The sequence below is a fragment of the Lacerta agilis genome, chromosome 4, assembly GCF_009819535.1.
Source record: "Lacerta agilis isolate rLacAgi1 chromosome 4, rLacAgi1.pri, whole genome shotgun sequence".
NCBI classification, from domain to species: domain Eukaryota; kingdom Metazoa; phylum Chordata; class Lepidosauria; order Squamata; family Lacertidae; genus Lacerta; species Lacerta agilis.
This window is the reverse complement of record NC_046315.1, coordinates 72,285,396-72,305,918: the sequence shown is the minus strand read 5'-3', so window position 1 is coordinate 72,305,918 and position 20,523 is coordinate 72,285,396. Positions and strand designations below refer to the sequence as shown.

General features: G+C 39.7%; 1 protein-coding gene across 1 annotated transcript in view; it reads left to right on the top strand.

The window, feature by feature from the left end:
* AFF3 (AF4/FMR2 family member 3) overlaps positions 1 to 20,523 on the top strand; it is a 217,499-nt gene that overhangs the window by 84,553 nt on the left and 112,423 nt on the right. Inside the window, exon 4 of the mRNA XM_033147586.1 lies at positions 13,289 to 13,333. Within this exon, the coding sequence (XP_033003477.1) occupies positions 13,289 to 13,333 (45 nt within the window). The remainder of the gene's footprint in view (positions 1 to 13,288; positions 13,334 to 20,523) is intronic.

Below are 20,523 nucleotides of genomic sequence, written 5' to 3'. Positions count from 1 at the left end.
CCTACCTTTCTCCAGTTGTTCACCTCTGCAGCACCTGCCTGCACCATGTTGGAAGAAGCTGTGCATGCCGGGCTGACCTTCTGGCAGGCTGTGCCCAGCCTGCGCCGCTTTCCATCTTTCGGTCCCTCACCTTGGCATGACCAGCACGGGGCACCAAAATCGGGACATTCGGGATTGGGGACAGAAGCCGGTCATAAATGTTCATGTTACAATGTTAGGAAAGGTGGAATCATCTTTTTTCTTTAACCACAATGTCATCTGGCAGTTCCCCTCTATGGCTGACAGTTCACTGCAAACCTCATGGTTTTGTGCTACACGTAATTGTAATCATGAGCAGTGGTGGAAGAAGCCTCTCCGCCGCCCGGGGCAGCGGAGTGGAGGCACCCCCCTGGGGGCAGGGTGTCACGGCGCATGTTGGATGCACTACGCATGCCCGGAATTTCTGGGCATGCGTAGTGCATCGGGGCCGGCGCTGCTGCTCCTGTGGTGAGCGAGCGAGCGGCGGCTTGTGGGGCTGCCCCGATCGTCCGTAAAGAAGCACAGATGGGGTGGCGGGCAGCAGGGGAGTGGCAGGAGGGGCCAGGGAGTGTCACCCCCTCCCCTGTAACCCGGGGCGGCCCGCTCCCTACACCCCGCCCTTCCTATCCACTGATCATGAGGTTCTCATGGTCTTCTTTTCATCATGGACACAATTCAGAGGAAAGTAGGTATGCTTAAGAGCCATTGAAATCAATATTAGGCCCAAGGAGTGTTCAGGGGTGTGTGTGTGTGTCCCATTGATTTTATTATGAGGTGCCCAGTAGCCTTGCCATCATCCAGATTATGTATGAGAAAGGACTTTGAACATGGAATGATACATGCACATAATGATGGGAAGGGAGGTTCCTGCCCCAATCAGAGTTCACCCAAATGTGTAAAATCTCTATGCACGTAAATTGCTTGTAGATACTATTACACCATATTTGTTGGCAGATCCGGGGTGGGTAGCCTCCACAACCACCTTCACGCATTCCTTGAATGCATGGGTGGGTTCACTTAACCTCCCCAATGAGAGGTAAGCAGGCAGATGAAGCATTAAGTCCCATGGATTTTTTTACTGCAACAGAAAAACACAAAAACCTTCTTTGGATGATAATTTTTCTCTATTTTTTTCTTAAACATTTTGGAACAGCCATTGCATCTTTCTAACACATCTGATCAGAGGTGTACCAAGGCTCCCTTGTTCCATTGGCAAGGAACTGTATTGGTGCCACGGGCGATGGGAGGGCGGACAAGCAAGCCCCTAGTCACACCTGGCAAGAGCAGAGAGGTGTGATTTTTGCAGTCCCCGGACATTGGTGGGGGCCGACCAGGCCAACCCCTAGGATTCGCCCCCACATCAGATATATGATAAATGCATTTAATTCCCACCCACTCCTCCCAGTTTGCCTCCAGATAAGATATTGTACATGTGTTTGTGTATAAGTTCATGCATGCACATTAATTAAAGTTAATATATGGAACTTACTTCTGTCCTTGGGATTAGAATGTGTAAATTTCCTGGCAGCAGATAGTAAGAAAGCTTGAACTGGATTAATTTTTAATCCTCTCCCTCCCCCTTTAATAGTGGTGTTTGTTTTGTTGCTAATCTATGTAGCAAGGTAAAATGGAGAAGTCCGAAACACCTGCTAATCCTTTCACAATCAGAGTGGTTTGGTTTTTGTTGTTGTTTTTTACCAAAGCAATGCCAGTCAAATGTAAAAGATATAAGCATTCACAAGTTCCTGAGATTTTTTTTCCAGGTCAAATACAAATTTCTGCGTATCATTATTTTTATTTTATAATTGCACTAAAAGCAATCGAGTAAGGCCTGGATGGTAAGCCTCCTTGGGAACAATAAGTATGCCACCTTGAGTTCCATTATGAAAGAAAGGTGGTATATAAAAGTAAGCACTATTGGCAAAACATTTCCATGGCCTGAACTGGGCCCATAAAATATACAAAATGGTGAGGAGTTTGTTCAGCAGAAGCAGAAATGGGGGGGGGGGGGATGCAGAAAAAATGATTTAACACATACAAAGATGTTTTTGAATGAATCAGACTTTGCTATTTAATTTACATTTCGAGGGCTCATTAGGATGATGAATGACACTGGTGGAGAACAAAACATACTTCCGGAACAAAAGAAAATCTCTGTAGCCTAATAACATTTTATGCCAGCACTTACATTTGTCAGAAGTGGATGCTATTTATCCCTATGATTATTTAAAAATCATTTTTATTGTCCTTTGTTCTGTGTCCTCTTCTGGGAATTTTAATTCAGAGTTTTGACACCTGCTTATTAACTTGCCTGAAGTATGGAGTACAAAGGCTCGCGCTATATAAATAATTCTAACCAGCTATGTTTATATTACTGGCAGCTGTACACAAATTAGCTCAATTTGGATTTATTTCATCTCAAAATAAGAAAGCATTCCAGACAGTGTCACCTTTAACTCACTCATACACTATTGAGATGGCAAAGCTCTAATAAATTGCTTAATACCTGGGCCATGGGCATGCCACTTTCTGGGGAGCGACCTGCAAGAGTGTCTGATTGTCTGATTCTACTTCTCCCTCTCCGCCCCCTCTCTCTCACACACGCATACCCTCCAACATTCATCAGATGAAAATAGGGTCATTTCTCACCCCCCACAACTGACCCTCTGCAACCCCCCATTTTTTGTGACTGCAGATCATTCCCCATCAAAAGAAGGGCGAGAAATAGGACACAGCACACACACCCTTCTCCATCCATGAAAAAAAAACCTTAATCCTGATTTGATTTTATTCTTGGAAGATTTGCAAAAAGAAAAGCACACACCAATATTATTATTATTTTTTTACAAAGTGGCAAGTTTAGACGCGGATGCACAAAGCATTTTTAAAAATAAAAAAGACTCCTTGCACTCCGCTTCACTCTGCTTGAAATATGGCAGCCCTAATTAAAACAAATATTGCTGCTCCCCATTGAGTGTGTAACATTATATACCACATGATTGTAAGAAAACCTCTTAAGTTGTTTACAAAAATATAAAGTAACACATTAGTATTATTGATTATTATTTAAGAAAAAAAACACATCCCAGATTTTTAAAAACTAAAAGCAAAAAAAGGTAAAAGCTAAAAAGAGATTAAAACACTTCTACATCCCTGGATAGGTTTGCCTAAACAAAAATGTCTTAAGCAGACAGCAAAAAGAATACAGCAAAGTAACCTTCCTGGGGTCAATAAGCAGGGAGTTCCAAAGTTAGTGCTGCCACACTAAGAGATTGAATTCTTACACATGTGGTATGAGTATTATCTGGCAGTTGTACCAGGTCCAGATCCGCAGATTGAAGCGGCTGAGTGGGTATGTATGGGGTAAGGTGATCCTGCAAATAAACTGGACCCAAACTGTTAGGGTTGTGATTTCATCTTAGAAAGTCAAAGACACCGCAGGGAGAGTTGATAACCCTTAACCTTATTAGAATTTATCCTACCTAAAGTGGAAACTCCCTCCCATCTTAGATATGTTGGAGAGAGAAGCCGGTTGTGATGAATTACTGGGGGAAAGAAAGACAATCTACAGTGGTACCTCGGGTTACAGATGTTTCAGGTTACAGAAACCCAGAAATAGTACCTCGGGTTAAGAACTTTGCTTCAGGATGAGAACAGAAATCGCACGGCAGCGGCATGGCAGCAGCAGGAGGCCCCATTAGATAAAGTGGTACTTAAGAACGGACCTCCAGAATGAATTAAGTTCTTAACCTGAGATACCACTGTATATGGTCTGCACATACTTGATAAGATTTGGAAATTTGAGTCCAAATTTGAGGATATATTTTAGTTGTGTTATACCTTTTAAATTCCACATTCACCCAACGTTTTCATATTCTGTCCAAATAGGGTGTCAGGTATTTTACCATTCATGACCCACCATATCCCCCCCCCCAAAATATTTGTGCACACTTAAACAAATACATATACACTGATACATATGTTTATAAACGCAAAGAGCATTTCACAATGTCATGCACATTCAAACTGCATCTGAAGATAAAATGTTAGTATGTTGAGGTGCATTATGCCTCATTATCTAATTGCTTCTTCAGTATTCTGCAAACGACCTGATGTTTTCATACAGTATAACCACACAGTATAAATGTTGCATGTATACACATTTGTTTCCTGAGTTTCCTGCTGCCCAAAAATAGTTCTGTAGTTCCATCAGTGCATGAGTCAGAGCACTGGAGGATGAAACAAATCAGAAATTGCATTTGCATCTGGTAAGAAAATACTTCAGTGTAAGCTTTCCATAGAAGTGTGGAACAGTAAATGCCACACAGCTTTAGTTTATTCATTATGAAATGATGTGGAAGTGTTTGATCTTACACTTTCCCTTCCATAGTCCTTTCTTTAACGAGTTTGGATGACAATACAAACAGCTACAGTGAAACAGCAAGATTGATTTCTCCCGAGAGGAATTGTACTGCTTATTCGTAATGCAAGTTTGTTTCAATCTCTTTCTGCAGTGGTTGCTCTGACAGAGAGATCACTGGTTTAATTTTCTTTTCCAAATACTGTACATGAACAACCTCACACATGTCAGTGTATATTCCTATTCAATGTATAGGATATCAGTGAACAAACTCTGTGTTTTTTCAGGCACACAGACACACACACACACATATATTATACCCCCTTTTCAACATGGTGTAGCAATGTTTCTATGATTTATGCAGCTTGATGTGAAATATTTTCTATTAAGGTTAATCAATTAAGGGTCAAAGCCAATGCATAAATGAATAAATGTTGCAGTTCTTTTCCAAAAAGGGATCTGTGTTGCACTCTTGTATGCACGTGGAACCAGAGCTCATTGCATAGGATATTAACCTTCATGTTTGTTTTTGTGAATTTCTAAAAGCATTTACATTTTTTTAAAAAAAAAAACAGCACTCCATATGAATATATTTGCTTTCATTTGTTGCTCTTCTCCATCCCTTCTATTTTTCCTTCTTTGTGCCCACGGCCATTTCATCATGATCTGGTGGTGGCGAACCATGTGGATTTTATTCAAAGACATCAGGAGGCCACATTTGACATGGTGGCAACATAAATGCTCGTAAAGAAAAGCATACACAGCACCTCAGCCAATCAGATTAAAGAACGTGAGGGCAAAAAGTAAGGCTAGGGAAATGAGAGTGAAGAAGGAGGAAAATGGGGTCGAAATGAAGCTGCAGCTGAGGATGTTGAACACCATCAAAACACATATGATCATCAAGATTAGCTGAGGTTTCGTTCTTTGTTTTGCAGTAACTCTTGGGCTATGGAGACTGAGCCAATTTCAAAGTAGCTATTCAAATGTTTAGGGAAAGGGTCATAGCTCAGTTGTAGAGGATCTGCTTTGTAGGCAAAGATTCTAGGTTCAATCTTCATGTTCTCCATGAAATCCTGAAGAGCTGCTGCTAGTCATTGTAGATAGTACTGAGCCACATGGACCTATGGCAGGCATAGGCAAACTCCAGCCCTCCAGATGTTTGGGACTACAATTCCCATTATCCCTGACCACTGGTCCTGTTAGCTAGGGAAGATGGGAATTGTAGTCCCAAACATCTGGCGGCTGGAGTTTGCCTATGCCTGACCTATGGTCTTACTCTGTATAAGGCAGCAGCATCCTATGTCCCTAGTGTGAGAAAATATTAAGCAAATATTCACCCCTACAAGTTCTTCCAATTCTCTAAACATATTATTTATTTATGCTTCTGCTTTGCTATTCCCCCACCGCACACAAAGCTTTGGTCTCACTATTCACCATCCAGTGCTCAGTATGAGAGGGAAAGACACTTCCAGTTTCATTGTGCAGGCCAGCAGTGACAACTACAGAAACAAATCTTTGGGAGCAGGTATCAGAAGGCCTTGTCTCCAGCCTCCTTTGTGTGATGAACTCGTGCAGATCAGAAGGGAATCTGTGTGAGAGTGCAAGAGAGAGAGAGAGAGAGAGAGAGAGCATTGACTTTTTGTTCAGGTGTAAAAGTATTTAAGGTCAGCACCCCAAATAAATCTTATGTAATAATTTCTTTATTATGAATTTGTGGCCGTAGCCTAGGTCCTTTTTTAATATTTCCAGATGGCTTTGGAAATATCTGTGGTCTTATTCGTGTTGTGGATTATGGACATAATTGATACGAATTCTCAAATGATTAGATTTCTCTTTATGTTCAGAGAACGCCATCTATTCAGTGATTTATGATTCATTTAATTAGAAAAGCTCTTAACACTCAGGCAGAGTACAGGATTCTCTGCCACCACCACCACCCACCGCCGTCCAAGCCCAAAGGTGCATTCATCGTAAAATAATAAAATTTGTTCTGTTCACTAAAACCTTTATAATTATTCAGTAATGATAGAACAAGAGCTGATTAATAGGTTATTAATTGTTATAACCTTTTAAACATATGAAGCGAACACTCTTAGGGGCTTTTTTTATAGCCACGGAGAAATGGGCTGAGGTCTTTTCCCCATCGTAGTAACTGATAAATGACCATGCTAGAATTTCCAGATATCCTTAATAGTGCATGAGCCAGGGTGAAAATTACTACGAAACAGGATAATACCACCTGTGGCTTTTGGGGTTCTTGTTAATGGCAAGTATTCCATCATCAGATAAATGCTCAGTGTTTTGCTAGCTTGGGGAAAAGGTCAAGGACTTGTCTCTCCTTCCTGGCTTTTCCTGGATGCTCTCCTTCCATTATTCTGTGTTCTTTCCCTCTCCTCGCATCCCATGCCCATTCCTCAACCTCCATAGGGATGCCACCCACCCCTGGCACCCCTTTCCCACCCAGACAGGTATGGTGGAAGCAGTTTCTATGGCCCATGGGAATTTCCCCATATTCAGACTGCAGTGATACCCACAGATTCTTGAAGTAGGTGATTCTTCCGTCCCCCATCCTCCTTGCCAACTGAAGAAGAGACCTGCAGAGCTTTCCAGCCTTAGCCTTAACTCCCTTTTTTCTGCTGCATTCGTTCGTATAATTTTCATCTCAGTAGGACTGAATACCAGTGATCATTTATAAACAGTTTTTCTCATTATGTTCATAGTTATGGCATTATTTTTATAGCTCGCTAATTACAAACACACGAAACAGTAATGTTTGGTGTTAAATAATGTAAACAGCAATGTAATTCATTTTCACATTACATTGCTTTTATTGATTTCTTGCTAATTTACTTTTTTATAAAAAGGGGGTGTGTCCTGGAATAAACTACCTATTTCAATATGTTGGGCTGTGTAGTACTAGCTGGTGTTTAGATTCAGATTACAGTGTTGGCAGAAAGGTCAATTGTTCCATAATGTCCTCTTTTGTTGTAAGTGTCATTCTGTTACAGAAAAACAACAACTATGCAAATAGGTTCTTGGTCTTTTTCTGAAAGAAGAAAAAACAAGCTTGTTGAATATATGCAGTTGCTATCCTATGCAGGCTTACTTTGGAGTAAGTTCCATTAAACACTAAACATCAACCCACCCACCCCAGTGCAGTTTTTGCGGGGGCGTGGAAGACTTCAGATGGGAAGAGTGAAATATGAAGTCCTGTGGAAATCTGTGCCACTTGTGCACAGACACGCCTGGAGTCAACCCTTTGGGACTTACTTCAGAAGTAATCGCTGTTTTAGTGGCTTAAGGCTGTTGGTTTACACTCTGTCTTCCATTTGTATGGAATTTTTAGAAGGTGTTTATTGGTTGTGTTTGTTGTAGTTGGCTTTAGTGTTTATATTGTCTTTGTAAATTGCTTTGGGAAACTTTTTATGCGGATAGCCACTAATCTGCATTTGCTCCACATTTGTAATAACACGATTGTTTAGTGACGCAGCCCCTACACTTTGGAACTCCCTGCTTAGTGAGATCATGCAAGCCCCTTCACTGTACTCTTTTTGGCACCTGCTAAAAACATTCTTGTTTAGACAAGCCTACCCAGATGCTTAGGAAGGTGAGATTACTTTAATCTGTTTTAGTATTCTAAATTTCGTATGTTTTCAAGTATGGTTGTGATTTTTAAAATTGATGTTACTGTTTTATGTTTTGTAAACCGCTTTGGCTCCCCCCCCTTTTCAATCAAGCAGTGTATAAATTTTATTAAATAAATAAATAAATAAATAATCAAGTCCCACTGAAATAACTAAGAATTGCACAGGAAATCTCACTGGTCCTTTACAATGAGATGTCTGCACCATACTGTGTTACACAAACATGCGCATAATGTGCTTCTGTTCTGAACGGTTGCATCTTTGCAGGTTCTGTAGGATAAAGTAAAACTTACTGGAAACTGAATTTTTTTAAGGGAGCTGTTCTGGGTTAACAGCATGCATATGGTTGTTCTTTTCTGACACTTTGCATTTAGAGGCGAATCTGTCAAATCCATGCTTTCTGAAACAATATGAGAACCAAAACACAGCTATCATTCAAAATTCACACTTACCTGAACTTTTAAATGCAGTTTTTCAACCAGTTTGCAAAAATGCATATATTTGGTAAAAGTGTGCATTAAAATGAATATATTTGTGAAAATACAAAAATGCACTGTATAACAAGAAATTGCCCACAGAAATGTATACATTAGCCAACACTGCATACAGGTATGTGTTTATTACGAGAAATATGCACTAAAGTGCTGAAGAATTTTCAGGAGGATTTTTAAAATTTCTGAGTAACCGTAAGCGCTGTATATGCTAAATGCTGACTTTTTAAACAAATCGTTAAAAACTTTGAAAGCTTCTGTTAAAAAGTGGGACATAAATATTTTAAATTAAATAGAAAAAATAAAATTGGCGTGAAAATGCAAAGCACTAATGCAGTGGACCTTGGTTTTTATTAAGGCTGGGCACTAATATGCTGTGCAAACAGGTTTATCTGCTACAAGGAGAAAAAGATCCAATTTCCTCTATGGAAACTTTCCAGAAAAATAGGCATCTATTTCAAACAATTATTCATGCATTAATGCACTAATAAACTTGTTGCAGCAGATAATGTACTATGCATAATACATTTTCAAAGAAGTCCAGCTGGCTCTTTTGGAAAGACAGTGTTTTTAGAGGCAAGGAACTAAGCCCTGGGTACTTTCGAGAATATCCTGCTTTTGCTGAGTGCAAGGAGTGTTGATAGGAATCCAACAGCATCTAGCAGGATGAGCTCTGAAATCTGCAGTAGCAGTTTTAATTATGACCATTTTCCAGCAGCGTGGCAAGAGAATATGTTCAGCTCAACATCCATTTTAATAAATAAGAAAAGCATTAATATACTGTGACAAAGTATTGATTTTCTGTAATCAATCTTTCACAATAACAATAAAAGCCTTATATTTTATTAATAGAACTATACAGTTCCAGTCCATTACATCTCCTCTTATTGTTCCTGGACTGCAGTATGTGTTTTTTATACGAGCAAAATGTTAAAGAGTTATGAGGATGCCTGGCTAGAATGTCTAAAAAACATTTCACTGGAGGTGCCCAAGCATCTTTTATAAAATGAAATATTATCAGTGCAGCTGTTTATAATTGATTGCTCCAATGTTGCTGGAAAACTAGAGAGGGTTGAAGAGGTTTCATTCCCCCCCTCCAACTTTAAGAGGTTTCAATCACAGTGTAAAAATCCCAGGCCTTAGTAACAAGAAACAGTCTGCACTCCATAATCATCTCAGCACTTGCATATTAACATGTTTTCCTGTGGACATATTGAACACACAGACCATTAACAATTATTCTTCTAAAATATTGTATTCAGCTCTCTGAAGAGCTATTATCTATATGTTAAATAAAACCTATGCACCTTTACCAGTGAGTAACAGTGCAATCCTATGCAGTATAATGCATGTTGGGACAAAAAAGTCCCATACTTTCATATATTCACTAATGGGGACTGAACTGGCAGTGATTGACAAGAAATGAGACCTTGGGATCATAGTGGATAGCTCATTGAAGATGTTCACACAATGCTCAGCAGCTAAAAAACAGGCAAATTTCATGTTAGGGATCATTAGAGAATGGACTGAGAATAACAACACTGCCATTATCATTATGTCATTATACGAAACTATGCTGAGAGCACACTTGCAATAAATATTATATACAGTTCTGGTCACCTCAACTCAAAAAGGCTATTGTAGAGCTGGAAAGGTTTCACAAACGGGCAACCAAAAGACCAACAGGTTGGAGTCACTCCACCATGAATAAAGGTTACAACATTTAGGCTTTTTAGTTTAATGAAACAGGCAAGTAGAGGATGACAAGATAGAGGTGTGCAAGATTATACATGCAATAGAACTTGAAGCCATCCAATGAAACTGAATGTTGGAAGATTCAGGACAGACAGCAGAAAGTACTGCATCAAACATTTAAACTATAGAATTTATACTCACAAGACATAGTGATGACCACCAACTTTGAAGACAAGTTCATGGAATATAAGCCTCTGCGTGGCTACTAGCCACAATGGCTATGTTCTACTGCTGGAGGCAGTATGCCTCCAAATTTCAGTTGCTGGTCACCAAACCATGGGTGAGGGCTATTGCGTTCCATCTTACTTGTGGGCACCCCATAAGCATCTGGTTGGCCCTTGTGTAAACATGAAGCTGGAAGATGGTTTTGGCTTCATTTAATAGGGCTCTTCTTTTCTTAGATCTGCTCAGAAGTACGTCCCTTTGGGTTTGGGTTGAAGCCGTCATCCTACACAGTGGTACCTTGGGTTAAGAACTTAATTCGTTCTGGAGGTCCGTTCTTAACCTGAGGTACCACTTTAGCTAATTGGGCCTCCCGCTGCCGCCACACTGCCACCATGCGATTTCTGTTCTCACCCTGAAGCAAAGTTCTTAACCCGAGGTACCATTTCTGGGTTAGCGGAGTCTGTAACCTGAAGTGTCTGTAACCCAAGGTACCACTGCGCACACATACTTGTGATTTAGTCCAATCTTATGCACACTTAGCTGTAAGTCCCATCAAACTAGACAGATGCAAGACCCACTGCTTTGAAGATATCTTATTCTCTGGTAAATGCATAATTTCATTCTTAGTAGGATGTATCAGTGTGTAGTCACTGTGTGTAGTCAGTGTGTAGTCACTTCAGCATTATATAAGTTTTTTAGTCATATTTGTGGACATATTTGTGAGCACACAAATATGGGGTGAATTTGTACCACCTGAAATCACTTTCTTTCCCCGCCAGCATGCTATAGATAGCAGAAGCTTTTATTTTATTTTTCAAGAGGAAGAAATCACAGGAATGGGGGAAAAAATGTGCTTGCTGGCATTTTTCATCCACAAAGCAGTAAAAGCCATTTTCCTCTGAGATTTCAGACAGTTTAGTATCTCTGAACATTCTGAACCTAGCTGAGAGAGCAGAACCTCTGCACTGATAAGCTTTTGAATGAATCTTATCTTGAGGTTCAGAGCAAAACTGCTGGGCAATAAATGGTCAGGGCTTGTGGGACTTGAGAGTAGCCCCCCCCCATAAACCCGGGAGCACTCTCCTGCAAGCTCTGTAAAAGGCTGGGCAGGTAAAGGTCAATTAGAGGGGAAGACAGGAGCTCTCAGAAAACTGGGTCATTTTAGAAGCCAGACTGTTATGTGATGCAGGACTTTTTAAAGCAAGAAGCCTTTCTTTAAAAAGTGAATGTCTTGCCCAAATGAGGAGGGGGTGGGGAGAAGGAACACTTACAGTACTGGTAGAACAAATAGAAGGCAAGTGTATTTTATTTTGAAGAAGAAGATATTACTGGAAACATTAAGACAAACGATAACAATGTCTTTAAAGACAGAAGAAGGAAGAAACCAGCCAAGAAGATGGTTGGACCATTAGCCAACAAATGTGTGAAAACATTACTGAAGACTGCAGAGTAACTGGATTTTTTTGTGGCAGTCTTCATTATGAAAGATATTTGACAGATATTCATGTCTGAACTGCTTTTCCTGGATCTAACTGACAAATTAAAAATTAACAAGTTGCTGCTGGGTCTTGATGACATCCCTCCGGGGTTGTTTAAGAACTCAGATGTGAAGCTGTTGATCTAAAGTTATCTGCTGTTGTTGTTTCACACATCTTTACAGGAAAGTGTTCTGGGCACCCAAAGACTTTTGGCTTAGGGAATATCCCAATACAGCAGTTGGAAAGTCCATGTAAATATGCTGCCCAGTACATCAGAAAAGTGACAATATACAGTTGAGCAGCAAAATTCAAATTTCCCTGGGGTCAGAAGGCAACTTCTGAAAAGCAGTGGCCCCACCTCTAAAACACAATCCACCAAGATCCCACCAGAGATGGATGAGCATTATGTTACGTATAGTAATTTAATTCACTGAAATTGTAAATGCTTGTATGCACTACTATGTGTTTAAATTTGATTGGTTGGTAACTGAATTCTAAAGAGTTCTCTAGTAGTTCTCATGTGATTGGCTAACAGTCACATGGGAGCTATCTAGCGAAGGTGAGACTCCGTTTTATGCGAAGCAAGATGACTGTGTTTTAGAATCCATTGTGAACACTGCTAAGTTGAATAGGGTGTTGGAGCGCTTCTTCTCTGCTCAAAAGAAAGAGAACAAAGCTGTAGGAGAAGGTAAAAGTGGAGATCTCTCATAGGAGCTGCAAAACTGAAATACAGAAGGCTGAGTGCTGAGCTTTGGAAAGAGAGGGAAATAGTTGTTTGGAAGTTAGAAGAAGAAACTGTAAGCCCATGCTTGGATTGGTTTAATTTCCAAAGAAGAGTGTCAGTTATATATATGATTTGAACTTCTTAGCTGTGATTATGCTATCCTTACTTCAACAGATTACACCCTTAATACAGTATAATTTCAAACTGTATCTTACTCAGCTGTGTTGTACAATATGTTTCCTCTTGGTGTAAGGTGATGTTGATGAACATTTAGGAAGAGGAGTATAATAGATAAAATTATGTTTACAATTTACCATTTTCTGTTTAGTAAAAGTTGTTCTGGCCTTTAATTCCACCTTCATTTATTTTGCGATGAAAGGGACAATTTATTGAGAACTTCTGTGCAACTGGAGTAAAGTATAGCAACAGTCACTTCATTTCAACAGGGCTTATATAGAGGGCTTCTGATGGATTATGGCATTACGAGTTAAACAGCAATTTTGGTGTTTTTTAACTGCATCAAGTACATTAAGCAATGTTTCTAACTTACTGAAATGGGGACAAAATTAACATCTTTTTAAAAAATTACTTAATTTACGTTTTTGCAGACTCATCATTTCTCACTGTATATCTGTGTTACTCCTTGTTTACAGGACAATGGGGGAGGAGATGACAGCTGCGTTGAAGAAATTTTACGGGTAGGACTCTAGTTTATCCTTCTATTATTTATTAATGCTTGATCTGACTTGGTGCTTCCCAGGCATTCTATAACAGATATCAACAGTTGGAAATATAAAGACCAGAGAAAAGATAAATTTATATGTGTGCTTTATATTTGCATGGGCAATATGATTAGTGTCATGATATGGTTAGTCACTAGATGGCACTGGATTTAGTTGTATCTGCATGGTATCAGGAGTTTCCTGCTGCTGTTCTGTTGTCATTGGAGAGAGAATAACGTTCCCCTATAGCATCCTGGAGAGTCCTTTAAATCTTCCTTAACATGTCACTTCCTTAACATGTCAAACAAAAACAAGGCCCTAACATCGGTGTTTCATGTTCCTTAAAAGGAATGTGGGGAATTTATGATATGTTCATTAACCTGAGGGGGGGGGATTATGTCTGTTGCTGCTCTAACTTCCTTCCACCAAATATCTCAAATCCAATTATTACTGACAGGAATTGAAGAGACAAGAGGTTTCTGTTAAGTTGTGGGTGGACACAGCAGACAACACAGTGATTTCCAAGCAGCTCTTGTTTATTCTCAGGCTGGAACAGAAGTGAGCTGAAGGCCTCAGCAGCCTGCTTATATAGAACTCAGCTACAAAGCAACAGTAACAACTTTCTGTAGTTAACCAATCCCTGAACGTCACTTTACAATCCCTCTTTTGCATATGCGGACCTGAGTGAAAACTGCAGCAGAATGAACTATATACACACACCCCTAGTGGCCTAGGGTGAGAACTTCAATACATAACAGTTTCTATGAAAACCTTACACTTATAGGAGAATTATGGAAAGCTCACATTTTAATTATTATTTTCTTGTATAAATTGCAAGCAAGATGCTTTCATTTCTCATCAGTGCATCATAATTGTTTGGCATTTTTTGAATTCATATTGTTCTGGAACTCCCTTGCTTCCCCATCCCTCTTAAGTAATGAAGCAAAATATCAATAAATGGGAAAATGAATACAAGCCAACAAATACAAACAGAACTTTCAGCTTCTAAACAATAAGATTAAGCAACTTCTGGAAGCAATGGTAGAATACAATGTGTACTGAAAGACAGGAGAATCTGTTAAGTTGAGCAGTTTCTGACATCCAAATGACCTGTTTACAATGTTAAGTCCCAATGTGGAAGCTCCTTTGGAAACACAATCCATTTACACCTGCAATTCCTGGTTAGCAAGTGATATACACAAAGAATCTGGTTTCTGCATGTGGATCTCCTTAGTTACATTAGGTTACGTGTCTGGGAAAGCCTTGCAGCCAAATAAAACAATCCTACTTCATTATATTTTTGAACCAGAAACTAAAAGTGAGACAAGGTCAGACATCTGAGAGCAGATGTTGAGTTAGTCAAAATAATTTACAAATATTTTCCTGAAACAGGAAGCAAGAGTGCAGTGTGGGCTAAACAAGATAGACTTCTAAAAGTAGTTCTCAAATATTATAGCTAGAAGTTGCAAGAAAACACGATCTTTTCCATTTTTCTTCCTCTTTACAATATGGAAGATCTGTTCTGGTCAGGATTCTTTCCATGTAGCTTGATAAAAACGTGTTCTGCTTGAAAAGCACGAATATGTTATTCTGCACCTCTCAGTTTGTTCTTCTTTATTCCCTTAAAATTCCATTAAAGAAGTCTATCAAAATCAGAAAAAAATGTGCTCTTTGGAGACTTCATTTTTATTCTAGAAAATTGGAATCCTACTGAGGTATAAATAAAGCCTGTGCGTGAATTCTGAGCATATTTTAAGCTACCTAAGAGAAGATTAAGATGGCTGAAGTTCATTGATTCAGATCGTCAACAGTATGCTGCTAGCTGAAATGATTAATCGCTTTGATAGAAAAGAGAAGTAAATTTATCAAAAGGGAAAAAATAAGCAGGAGGGACAGTGCTGTGACTATAGGGGCAAGTTGATTGGTTGTTTAATAATGCATAACAAAGTGTATGTCAGATCATAAGGAAATCACATGTAGCTGAAAAAAATGAAATAGCTTCATTGTAAGAAATATTTGTCTTATTTAAGCTAACCAGTGCAAGCTTTGAATCTGTTGAAATCAATGAAATTTCCTGACAAGTACCGGTAAAGCCTTTTAAAAAAGGCACATGGGGCAGAAAAGATCCCAAGAAGAAATCTATCTGTTTGATCAGTAGGGGGCTTCTTTTCCTAGTATTGCAGTAAAACGCAGCCCCATGGTGGTTGTTTTTAAATGAGATGCTTCCCTGGATCAGTTTCTAAGTGCTATACTTCTGACATCACACTCATGGGTTTGTTCTGGGACAATTTACTATCACAACATGCAGTGTAATTTGGCTAGGGTAGTAAAATGTCCACGCCCCCCCCCCCACACCAATGTTGGTTCTAGGTTTCCTTGTGTTGGATGAGGACTGAAGTGCCAGGAAGTTATATAGAAAATGCCATCTGTTGGTGTTAATTAACTAGATCAGCTTCCCTAAGCTGGTTTTGAACAGCATATCCCCAAATCCCAGGACAATCTTCTTTCAAAACTGGGTGATCATTTGTGATATGGTAGAGAGAAAAGGTAAAAAGACTCACAGGCAGGGCTCTTTTTCAGCCTGAACTCAGTTCCGGAACCTCTCAGGTGGGCACCATTGCCATTATAAGAGAACAAGGGAGGAGTTCATGGTGAGTTCCGGCACCTCTTTTTCCAGAAAAATAGGACTGCTCACTGGAAATACCAAAAGTAGGGTCTGAATCCCAACCAGGTATTTTGTTTTATGGAAGTTCCATTAGCAAAAATAGCAGTAGAATTTGGTAACTTTCTGCTGCAGTTCTAATGTTTTGTTGTTGTGCCATAAGGGCTGTTTTAAAATGTTAACTTATTGCTTTCTTAGTTAGCCATTTCCTCAAAAACAAAAGCTGAGTACAAATGCTTGAAATATATACACACATTACGAAGTATAGTACACACATGCCTTGTGGAATTATCCACTTTGTTCTATATTAGGTAGCGGTGTTTATGTACTACAGTTCTTTTTGACTTGAAAATTAGAAATCAGCACTTACTGTGTGTCGATTGGTCCTTTAATATTTTCTTAAATGATGTTTGACTTGCACTGTAATTTCCTAAGAAGATGGTATGTCTTGATGGAGTATCGAGCACTTAAGAAAACCTAGACCTTTTATATCTGCCACTTATTTCCTGATTATCTTTCTGGAGGTCAGGCCCTTCATTTTGACACTTAATGAATAAAATGTCTACGTCGCAGGAAATGGGATAATGAATTGTGAAAAGACATAATCAGCAATGACTAAATAATTAAGGGAATTGAAATGTAGAGTCATCAGGGAATGCATTAATAATAACATGATTTTTCCATATGCTAAAAATGCTTCCTTTTTTTATTAAAAAAAGAAAGAATATCAGTCGTCACACATGCTCTGTGGCAAGAAGAAAGAAATTTAATACTGTACTGTAATTAGATGTTCTGCTTTAAACTGACTGAATAAAAGATGAAATCATATAGAAAGTATATTTAGATACAAGCCAGAAAGTAAACTGATTATTATTCATAGTCCTGCTAATAGGAGCTCTAATTTATGCATCTAGTGGGAATCATGTTAAGCAATTAGGAAGCTGTGTCACACTTCACTTGCCTTTATGCATTTACATATTTATATATTTTTCAATAACATGATAACATTTCCCATCGTTTAGTCTGCAATCCTATAACCACTTACCTGGCAGCAAGCCCCATTGAACTCAATGGAACTTACGTCTAAGAATGGGCTGCTAGTTGCCTTTATTGCAAGTACCTGCCTAGAATATTACTCTGACATTCTGTCTAATAAATATAGCTGCTGCAGTTCCAAAGCTGTCTGATGTTCATGGGAAATAGCATCAAACATGCTTCTGGTTCTGTTTTTTCAAAGCCAACCTACCGCATTCCACTAAACTTATGGAATGGGCACTGCACTCAATGCATGCTCAGCCTGGAACAGCAGGAGCGAAACACAACCAGAAAAGACACAAATGGTGGGCACACCCTCAGTGCCCCTGGCAACACTTGTCAAAACCCACCAATCAAGGACTGTGCTGGCAAACATGTCCACATGTCACCTTCATGTGGAGGGAGTCAATGATCTTACAATGGGAAGAATGACCCAACATACACCCCAGCATTATGCAACATGCAAAACAATGCCACACTGATCCCTGCCTGCTAGCTCCAATAGCGCAGCCAGCAATGATCCCACTACTGCCAGTCTGAAGCTATCCCTACGGGCAGGTCATACTCCTCACAACCACCATTTTGGAGCACATAGAGCAAAGGGAAGGAGCCCATTCAACACATCATCCACATATCCCTCTTGGCAGAACACCTGAAGAAGCCGCACATTAGCCTTCCTGGGACAACTGTTAAGGACTCTTGACAAGTAGCCAAAGGAAGGAACCGGAATGAGCAGCGAGAGCAGCCATAGGCACAGATGGAGAGCAGCAACCTCTAGTGGCTCACCAAACAGGACATGAGATTGGGGAGCAGCAGATAGGAGTTCAAGCCTCACCAGAAGAAGAAAAGGGGACAGGATGTTTTATGCACAGTGTTCCCTCTTTGTTTAGCATAAATTTTCTCCCTGTTTCTGACCCTTTAAGCTTTAAATATGAACAATATGAGGCCAAACTGTTATAGCCCCATGCAGGGCATTCTTATAATTTGAGTTACGGTTTCCCTGCTTTGACTGTTTTTTTTTTTTTTTTGCAAACTCTTTTTATTTTCATCAAAAGAAAAATAAACACTCAACAGTCATTATACAAATGTTTACAATATTGCATAAACTCCGCCGAGTTTTTTGGACTTCCTTCCTTCTTTACTCTGGTTTTCTAATCTTACATCTTTCTCTCGCTTTACCTTCTTTTATACATGTTTTGTTACGGTTTCCCAGTGTGGAGTTTATATACTGGTGTTTGTATGCTGGAAGTGGGTCCTGAATTCTATCATATGCTTATGCTCTGTCCTGGTGACGTGAACAGAGTAGTCTTTAACCCATGAGCAGCTTATTTTTAATGGTCCCCCTTCCGCTGAAGACAATGGATGGGGAATTATTTGTGCCATGTCTGAGGTGTTGTGCTAGCAACACAGACATGATCGTGGATTGAAGGGGTGTAAGATACAGTTAAGGGCCAAGTCCAAGTATTGAAGATCTCTTGGTATGGAATGTGTGTAAGCTGCTTCTATTCCTGAAAAACAGAATAATTCCAGAAAGTTAAAAAGTTTACTTTAGGTCTTTCTCCTGCCTTGCAAGCCACAGAAATCAGGTTCATGATTTCTTGCCCCCCCCCCTCACTATCTCTTGGCTCCAGGCTTGACGTTTTGGCTGCAGAGCATCTTTTATAATTAGGCTGGCAAAAATTTCTATTACCTTTCTCTGCTCACTCCAAGGTCTAATTGACAGCTGTTCCAGTCCCGCTCCCAGATGGCCAAGCCAACACCTTGAAGTTGAGCTGCCTCTGATATAATTTACTTCCACCTGTCACGTTAGGGAGCTTTCAGGCTAAAACAGAATTTATTCCCAGGAGCAGCACTTCTGACTACCTTATATTAGTTACTCCGTAGGCCCACTTATTTCCCTCCCTTTCTCTATTCATTCAACTGCTGTCCTATAACATGTTGACCATTATATTAAGGTATCTTTGCATATATATTTTTAACAACCAGATTTTGAGGGCAAATGCGTGAGAGAAATTATTCTTTCGAACTTTTACTCATCAAGTCTGGAGACCTGATACTCATTACAGAATTTATTTTTGAGATGCTGGTGCTTCATTTATGGCTGCCTCTGTTGTCTCTGCACAACCCTTGTCTAATCATTAAATAAAATTGGTGTATTACTACATTAGCAAAACAACAACACAACCCACATGATTGTTTAATAGAGTATGTTGCAGAAAATGGAGTGTTAAATGGTCTCGCTGGATTTTTATTTTGTAAGAGTGCATTAGGAAGCTGCTTTGGTAGGGTGCTGCTTTCATATGTGGAAGAAATCACTTGTACTGTACATCATTTTTATATCTTGTTGCTAAGCAACATAACATGGTGCTAGTATTGCAAAGGTGCCTGCTTTCTCATTATAAATGTTCATGTTGCTCTTTAATCTTGCTAAATTAGTACTGTTATTTGTATTATGTTGCCTCCTTTGTGTCTATTGATTGAGGTTTCCAGCCATTGGATTTTGAAGAAACATATCAGGGTTTTATTAAGTTGCATTTGCATTTGTAACTTAGACCATATGCGTCCATGATACTCCCTTGTTTCGCAGTTCATCACCACTTGTTTTCAGACAGGGAATTGAACATTTGTGCTCAAAGTCATAAAGGTAATTGGAATCATGGTCTAGGCTGTCATCTGGATCTCATTACATGTCATGGCAAGACTCCTACTGGCTTGGATCCAAAACAACAACAACAATAGCCATGCAAAACCCTGAGTGGAAATAATACAGCCACTAGCTCTGCTCTGCAAAGCACTAACAGAAGAGTTTAACCAATGTCACAGTGAGTCAAGAGGTACACAGCAGTGTGCAAAATATGGATGGCAAGCAAATATGGATGGTAAAAATGGAAACAGAGAAGTATGGCTCAGCTGAAAAAAGAAAGGGCTTGAATAAGATCCTTGGGTGATCCTCTGTGGAGTGGAAAAAAGGAAATGGGGTCTAGAGTTTTATATGGACCTGTGCAGAGACATTTAACAACAGCCCAGTTGCATCGTGAACATTCTAATAGGGATGCCACTTATATGTGTTTTTGTTAATGCTCCTGTTTCCCAAGAGCTAACCAAGTCTTTACGCAATATGGTTTTAGTATAAATCGGCACCTTGTGACATTTTGCTAGAGCTTGTGCATTAAACTGTGCAATGCCTTGCAGTAGTATGTATCTTGAGACATTGTACAAGATATCATGTGATGTCATGTGCTAACAGGAGCTTATTGTGGTTGGCACCTGACTGTCTTGAAAGACAATGGAGTGCACTTCTGGGGTGAAGTCAAACCGCTGTGTTAGCAGCACCGACTGACCTCCCCAGGGTGCAAAAGTTTGAGCAGTGTGTATGGATGTCCTGGGCTGCCCAGACAACAAGATCCCACTCTTGGCCTCACTGATGTGGTCCAAAGGAAAGCAGAGCAATACATTTGGCACCAGCTTG